Here is a 7,699-nt window from a genome sequence, read left to right on the forward strand (position 1 = left end):
CCCCCCCCGAGCTGGAATTTGGGGGGCCCTGGGGTGAGGGGGGGCGGGGGGGGAGCACAACCGGGTCCCCTTTTTGGGGAGGGGGCGAGGGAGGGAGGGTGGGGGAGGGGGTGTCCGCAGCCCCGGCTCCCCCTTGGGGGGGCTGGGGGGCCCGTGGGGGGTGGGGAGTGACCGCTGTCCTGTTTTTGGGGAGGGGTCTCACCTGGGGGTGCCCGGGTCCCTTTTTTGGGGCTGGGGTCTCACTGCCCCCCCTCCCCCAGGCACGGGGGCTCTGACGGTGCTGCTGCCCCTGGGGCTCGTGGGGGTCGTGAGCGCCAGCGTGGGGGAGGGGGAGGGGGGCTGGGGGACCCCCGCCCTGGCCCTGCCCACCCCCCCCGCGCTCGCGCTCGTCCTCGCCTGGGTGGGCGCGCACGGGCTGGGGAGCTGCTGGAGACCCCCGAGGGTGAGGGGGCGTTGGGGGGGACTGGGGGGATTGGGGGGATTGGGGGAATTTGGGGGGATTTGGGGGATTTTGGATTTGGGGGGGATTGGGGGCATTTGGGGGGCATTTGGGGGATTTGGGGGGGATTTGGGGGCATTTGGGGGGCATTTGGGGGATTTGGGGGGCATTTGGGGGGATTTGGGGGGATTGGGGGCATTTGGGGGGATTTGGAGAGATTTTGGATTTGGGGGAATTTGGGGGGATTGGGGGCATTTGGGGGGCATTTGGGGGGATTTGGGGGGATTGGGGGGATTTGGAGGGATTTTGGATTTGGGGGGATTGGGGTCATTTGGGTGGATTTGGGGGGCATTTGGGGGCCATTTGGGGGGATTTGGAGGGATTTTGGATTTGGGGGCATTTGGGGGATTTTGGATTTGGGGGGATTTGGGTGAGGTGCGGGGGCTGGGGGGGATTTGGGTTATGGGAGGGACTGGGGGGGTTGGGGGCGCGGTGGGGGCGGCCCGGGGGCTTTGGGGACCCTGGAGGGGGGTGGGGACCCGTTGGGGGCGGGGCGGGGGGGTCAGGGTGACGCTGCTGTCCCCAGAGCCCCGGTGACACCCCAGGACCCCTCCGGGACCTCGGCTGTGAGTGGGGGCTGCTCGGGGGGCTGCTCGGGGGGCTGGGGACCCCTCCGGGGGGGCTCTGAGGTCAGGGCCCCCGGGGGGGTCCGGGCTCCGTTTGGGTCCTTTGGGGGGTTCAGGTGTGGGCGGGGGTCTTGGGGGTCCCTCCGGGGGTCGCAGCCCCCACGGGGGGGTCGGGGGGTCCCTCCGGGGGTCGCAGCCCCCACGGGGGGGTCCCTTGGGGGGTCGCAGCCCCCACTGGGGGGTCGGGGGGTCCCTTGGGGGGTCGCAGCCCCCACGGGGGGGTCCCTTAGGGGGTCGCAGCCCCCACGGGGGGGTCGGGGGGTCCCTCGGGGGGTCGCAGCCCCCACGGGGGGGTCGGGGGGTCCCTTGGGGGGTCGCAGCCCCCACGGGGGGGTCCCTCGGGGGGTCGCAGCCCCCACGGGGGGGTCGGGGGGTCCCTCCGGGGGTCGCAGCCCCCACGGGGGGGGTCGGGGGGTCCCTTGGGGGGTCGCAGCCCTCACTGGGGGGGTCGGGGGGGTCCCTCGGGGGGTCGCAGCCCTCACTGCCGCTGGTCCAGGGCTGCTGGCGCTGGGGGGGGCCCTGGGGGCGGCCCTGGCCCTGGGGGTCCCCCTGCCCCCCCTGTGCCCCCTCCTCCCCCCGCTGGCCGCGGCCGCCTCCAGCGTCGCCTTCGGCCTCGGGCTCCTCCTCCTCGCTCGGCGGCGACTGCGGGGGGGGGGCACCGGTGAGCGGGGGGGCTGAGGGGCAGTTGGGGGTCTGGGGAGGGGCTTGGGGGGGTCATGGCCGGCTGGGGGGACCCCGGGGGTCCCTGGGAGGGGCCTTGGAGGGCTGGGGGAGGGGTTGGGGGTGCTGGGGGGTTGGGTCGGGGGGGCTGGGGGGGGTCCGGGGTGCTAAGCCCGTGCCCCTCCCCCCCCCAGGACACCCCGTGTACGAATTCTTCGTGGGGGGAGAGGCGGGGTCCCCCCTGGAGCCCCCCGAGAGTCTGCACTGGGAGCGGGTCGGGCTCTGCGCCTGGGTACGGGGAACTGGGGGGACTGGGGGGAACTGGGGAGGGATTGGGGGGGGACTGGGGGGCACTGGGGGCACTGGGGGGCACTGGGGAGGGATTGGGGGGGAATGGGGGGTACTGGGGGCACTGGGGGGCACTGGGGAGGACTGGGGAGGGATTGGGGGGGCACTGGGGAGGACTGGGGGGCACTGGGGAGGGATTGGGGGGGGATTGGGGGGGGACTGGGGGGCACTGGGGGCACTGGGGGGAACTGGGGAGGGATTGGGGGGGAATGGGGGGTACTGGGGGCACTGGGGGGCACTGGGGAGGACTGGGGAGGGATTGGGGGGGCACTGGGGAGGACTGGGGGGAACTGGGGAGGGATTGGGGGGGGATTGGGGGGGCACTGGGGGAACGGGGGGGATTGGGGGCACTGGGGGGGGATTGGGGGGGGATTGGGGGGGAATGAAGGGCACCTGGGGGCACTGGGGGGAGATTGGGGGGGAATGGGAGGGATTGGGGGGGCACTGGGGGAACGGGGGGGGATTGGGGGCACTGGGGGGGAACGGGGGCGCCTGGGGCTACTGCAGGCAAACTGGGAGGGACTGGGAGCACTGGGACCAGGGGCAGGCCAAGGGGGTTAACGGGCTCTTCCCCCCGCTGTTCTTCCTCTGTGTCCCTCCTGCCGCCCCCCTTTCCTGTCCCCCCCGTGTCCCCCTGTCTCCCTGTCCTGTCCCCCTGTCCTGTCCCCCCTGTCCCCCCTGTCCTGTCCCCCCGTGTCCCCCCGTGTCCCCCTGTCCTGTCCCCCCGTGTCCCCCTGTCCTGTCCCCCTGTCCTGTCCCCCCCGTGTCCCCCTTTCCTGTCCCTCCCGTGTCCCCCTGTCCTGTCCCCCCTGTCCTGTGCCCCCCGTGTCCCCCTGTCCCCATGTCCCCCCATCCTGTCCCCCCATCCTGTCCCCCCAGCTGCTGGTGCTGGTGGCCGCTCTGGGGGAGCAGCAGCGCCTTTGGGGGTCCCCCTCGCTGCCCCTGGCGCTCGTGGCGCTCGCTCAGGGGGTCCCGGTGCTGCGGCGCCTCAGGGTGGGGGGCACGGGGGGGGGCACATGTTGGGGGGAGCCTCACCCGGGGGAGACAAGGGGGGGACCCCACAACGCAGGGAACCCCCAGGGGGAGGCACGGTGGGGGCACATGGGGGGGACTCTGGGGGGGGGCAGTGGGAGGGTCTGTGGGGTCTCCAGGGGGCTTTTGGGGTCCCCCCAGGGGGTGGGGGGTGTTTGGGGATGGGGGGGGTTGTGGGATGCCCCAGGGGGTGTTTGGGGGTTGGGTTTCTGGGGTCCCCCCAGGGGGTGGGGGGTGTTTGGGTCGCCGAGGGGTTTCTGGGGTGTGTTTGGGGGTGGGGGGGTTGTGGGGTGCCCCGGGGTGTGTTTGGGGGTGGGGGGGTTGTGGGGTTTCTGGGGTGTGTTTGGGGGTGGGGGGGTTGTGGGGTGCCCTGGGGTGCGTTTGGGGGTGGGGGGGTTGTGGGGTGCCCCGGGGTGTGTTTGGGGGTGGGGGGGTTGTGGGGTGCCCCGGGGTGTGTTTGGGGGTGGGGGGGTTGTGGGGTTTCTGGGGTGTGTTTGGGGGTGGGGGGGTTGTGGGGTACCCCGGGGTGTGTTTGGGGGTGGGGGGGTTGTGGGGTTTCTGGGGTGTGTTTGGGGGTGGGGAGGGGTTGTGGGGTGCCCCGGGGTGTGTTTGGGGGTGGGGGGGTTGTGGGGTACCCCGGGGTGTGTTTGGGGGTGGGCGGGTTGTGGGGTACCCCGGGGTGTGTTTGGGGGTGGGGGGGTTGTGGGGTGCCCCGGGGTGCGTTTGGGGGTGCGGGGGTTGTGGGGTGCCCCGGGGTGTGTTTGGGGGTGGGGGGGTTGTGGGGTCTCACCTCTTGCCCTTTCCCAGGAGCTGAGCAGGAGTTCTGCCCCCGGCCCCGGGGGGTTCCTGGGACTCTTCGGGGCTCTTGCCTGGGGCCCTTTTGGGGGTCCCCTCCCGGCGCTGGTGCTGCTGCGGAGACCCCAACAGGGGCTGGGGGGCGCCGGGGGGGCCGCCTGTGGGGGGCTCTACGGTGGGCATGGGGGGAACTGGGGGGTACTGGGGAGAAAATGGGGGAGCTGGGGGCACTGAAGGAGATTTGGGAGGAATTGGGGGGATTTGGGATTAATAGGAGCACCAGGGATCATTTGGGGATTGATTGGGGGAATGGGGGGGGCAGCGGGGTACAATGGGGGTGGGGCGGGTTCAGGGGAACTGGGGGGATTTTGGGGGAGGTCAGTGAGGAGCTCAGGGGGGTCTCTGGGCAGTTTGGGGGGCTCTGACATCTCCCTCTCCTTCCCCCCCAGCCCTGGGCTTGTGGATCTTCCACGGTGCCACCACCCAGAGGAGCCTCTTCAGCCGCGACCCCCGAGACCCCCGCGTGGCCGGTGAGACCCCCGAGGCCGGGACGCCCAAAGTGCCGAGGATCCCCAAATCTGGGACCCCCCACACTCCTGTTCCCCCCCCAGGTCTCCCCACGGTCCCCACGGCCACGGGGCAGGTGCTGCTGGCCGGGGGCTGGTGGGGGCTCGTGCGACGCCCCGACGACCTCGGGGAGCTGCTGATGGCCTTGGGCTGGACCCTTCCCTGCGGTGAGACCCCCAAAACCCCGCCAGGGTGCCCCTTCTTCACCCCATGTCCCTCCCAGACACCTGAGCCCCCAAAACCCAGTGTCCCTCCCAGACACCTGAGCCCCCAAAACCCCGTGTCCCTCCCAGACACCTGAGCCCCCAAAACCCCGTGTCCCTCCCTGACACCTGAGCCCCCCAAAACCCCGTGTCCCTCCCAGACATGTGAGCCCCCCAAAGCCCCGTGTCCCCCCCAGACACCTGAGCCCCCAAAGCCCCGTGTCCCTCCCAGACACCTGAGCCCCCCAAATCCCAGTGTCCCTCCCAGACACCTGAGCCCCCAAAGCCCCGTGTCCCTCCCAGACACCTGAGCCCCCCAAAGCCCAGTGTCCCTCCCAGACACCTGAGCCCCCAAAGCCCTTGCAGACACCTGGGTGTCCCCTGAACACCCCAAACACCTGCGCCCCCTGACATTTGGGCCTCACCTGAGCTCCTGCCCCCATCCCTGCCCCACTGGGACCTCGCTGAGCGTCTCCCCCCGAACACCTGGGTCCTCCCCTCCCCCTCCCACCTGTCCCCCCGTGTGCCCCCTGCCCCCCGTGTGCCCCCTGACCCCCGTGTGCCCCCAGGGCTGTCCCCACCGCTGCTGCTGCTCCTGGCGGGGGCGGCACTCCGGGAGCTCCGGGCGCTCGTGGGGGAGCGGCGGCAGCGGCGCCGCTTTGGGGGGGCCTGGGGGGGCCTGTGCCAGCGCGTCCCCCACCGCCTGCTGCCCCTGCTCTACTGAGGGCCCCTCCCAGACCCCCTGCCACCCCCTGGGATTGCCCACATTGTCTGTGGGACCCCCAAGGCCCCCCTGTCTACTGAGGCACCTTCGGGACCCCCCTTGGGACCCCCCAAGCCACAGAGGGGGTGTAATAAAGTTGTAATAAAGTCTGGGGGTCCCCTTTTGTGGCTCTGTTAATGCACGTGTTCATTAGTGCCTCCCTTCGTTAATAAATGCCCACATTCATCAGCACCCGCTTTTATTACCCAGTGCCCACGCTCATTAATTAGCACAGGGAGGTTGTTTGGGGACCGTTTACTCCTAGATATTCTTTGGCCAGGTCATGAATAAGAAGGGTCTCTGGTTTTTTTGGGATCTGGTTACTCCCATCCCTTATTGCACAGCTTTCCCCAGGCCACTTTCACCACCCCTTGATTAGCCCAGACCCTTAATTAATTCAGGGCCTCCTCATGGTGTACACCTCTAGTGATTTATGAGTCTCACTCCGTGGTGTTTGTCATTCCTGGGACTGGGGGATGTCCTTTACGTGGCCCTTGCTGAGCAGTTCTGGGCCTGGTTCCTTGGTCTGAATCCACTTTCCGGGAGGTCTCGTTAATCCTCATCCTTGATGAGTCCTGTTCCTTAGAGTGCCGTTTCTCACATTTCGGGAGGTTGGGTTGTCCCACCCTTTAAGGAGCCAGGATCACTCAGTCCATTGCTCAATGAGAGTCACTCCTGGCAGAGCTTCGTCGGACATTTATTAGTCTTGTTCCTTAATGAGCAGCTTTTGGGACATTAATCAGTTCTGTCCCTTGACCAGTGGATTCTCTCCCAGGCTGTTTCTCAAGCATCTGCCCATCTCAGTCCAGCTCCTCGATCAGCTGCCGACCCTGCACCCCCTTGTCAGCCGGGGGCCGCCGGGGACCCCCGAAATCCTCCTCAACCCCCTCTCTGACCAGCCAGGGTACCCGATCCACCTGCCCCTCCCGGGGGGGCGGCCGGGAGCCTCCCCAGGCCTTCTCCAGCCCCTCCCGGATTTCGGCCACCGCCGCCTCCTCCGCGGCCACCTCGGCGTGAACCCCCCGCGCCTCCCGGGCGAGCTGGGCGAGCTCCTCGGGGGCCCCCCGGCTCCAGCTCAGCAGGAACCCGACCTTCCTGCGCGCCCCTCGGAAGCGGCTCCGCTCGGGGGGCGGCAGCGCCCGCGCCCCCGCCTTCAGCAGCCGCCACAGGTGCCACAAAGCGGCCGCCACGTCGGCGCCGGGGTCGCGACTATCGCGACCCTCCAGCAGCTGCGCAACGGCCAGGAGCGCCCCGCTGTCGCCGAGCGGGCTCAGGGGCAGCCCCGCGGCGCGGGCGTCGCGCCGGGCGCTCAGCAGCGCCTCGGCCGTGCTGGCGAAGGGGCGGCGGGCGCGGAGCGCGGCCGAGGCGGCGATGGCGGCCTCGGGGAGCTCGGGCAGCAGCGTCTCGTCCCCGCCGTGCAGGCTCAAGGCGAAGGCGTAGCCGAACAGCGCGTTCGGCAGCTGGAACCGCACCAAGGGCGACGTGGGCGCGGCGCGGAGGGCGCTCAGCGGGGGCACCGAGGCCGGGACGGGCGGCGCGGGGCCGGGCCGGCCTTCGCCGCCCTCCTCATCCTCCTCCTCCTCCTCGGCCCCCGAGCCGTCGCCGAGCTCCTCCACCGGCCCCCGCCCGCGCCACCACCACGGCCGCCACTGCGGCAGCAGCCCCGCGGCCTCCCCGGAGCGCAGCAGCTGCCGGAACCCGTCGCGCTCCGCCTCGCTGAGCTGTTCCCACAGCCCGCGGCTTGCAGGCCGCGCTGGATCCGCGGGCTCGCGTAGTTCGCGCAGCCCGGGTGGCGCGGGGCCCCGGGGAGAATTGCGCTCGGCGCGCAGCGCCTCAAGAACCTGATCGCGGTAAAAGGCCTCGGCGCAGGAGCCGTGGGCGCGGTAGCAGCGCAGGGAGCAGAGGCGGCTGTGGCAGCGCGGGCACGTGTAGGGGGCCGTGGAGGCGCCGCAGAGCCCGCACGGAGCATCCGCCGCCTCCGCCGCCATGGCGGCGTCCGGGGCCGTCACCGGCGCCAGGCACGCCCCGCCCCCCCGAGGCCATTGGCCAATCAGCGCTCGCAGTCCGGTGTCCCCGCTCCTCGGTCGCTTTCCGCCGAGCCCCGCCGCTCGGGTTTTTCCGTCCTCGCTCGGGTTTTTCCGGCCCCGCTCGGCTCCTTTCGCTGACCGCGCTCCCGTGGCCATTCGGCCATCTCCGGCAGCACTCG

The 7,699-nt window shown here is 70.9% G+C and overlaps 2 protein-coding genes across 2 annotated transcripts; one reads left to right on the top strand and one right to left on the bottom strand.

The window, feature by feature from the left end:
• Positions 1-193: 193 nt before the first annotated feature.
• LOC311165772 (delta(14)-sterol reductase TM7SF2-like) lies at positions 194-5,545 on the top strand (the record flags this gene model as incomplete). Its single annotated transcript, XM_084227274.1, has 9 exons — positions 194-442; positions 1,026-1,065; positions 1,622-1,786; positions 1,980-2,077; positions 3,013-3,126; positions 3,973-4,135; positions 4,410-4,490; positions 4,572-4,694; positions 5,300-5,545. Coding segments are annotated over 9 exons (1,188 nt in total), but the record flags the coding sequence as incomplete, so codon positions are not given.
• A 165-nt stretch (positions 5,546-5,710) lies between these two features.
• ZNHIT2 (zinc finger HIT-type containing 2) lies at positions 5,711-7,487 on the bottom strand. Its single transcript, XM_084227275.1, has one exon. The coding sequence runs from the start codon at positions 7,479-7,481 to the stop codon at positions 6,294-6,296; it is 1,188 nt and encodes a 395-aa protein (XP_084083401.1). The 5' UTR covers positions 7,482-7,487; the 3' UTR covers positions 5,711-6,293.
• Between the last annotated feature and the right edge of the window lie 212 nt (positions 7,488-7,699).

This window comes from Fringilla coelebs (assembly GCF_963513975.1).
Source record: "Fringilla coelebs genome assembly, contig: SCAFFOLD_433, whole genome shotgun sequence".
NCBI lineage: Eukaryota > Metazoa > Chordata > Aves > Passeriformes > Fringillidae > Fringilla > Fringilla coelebs.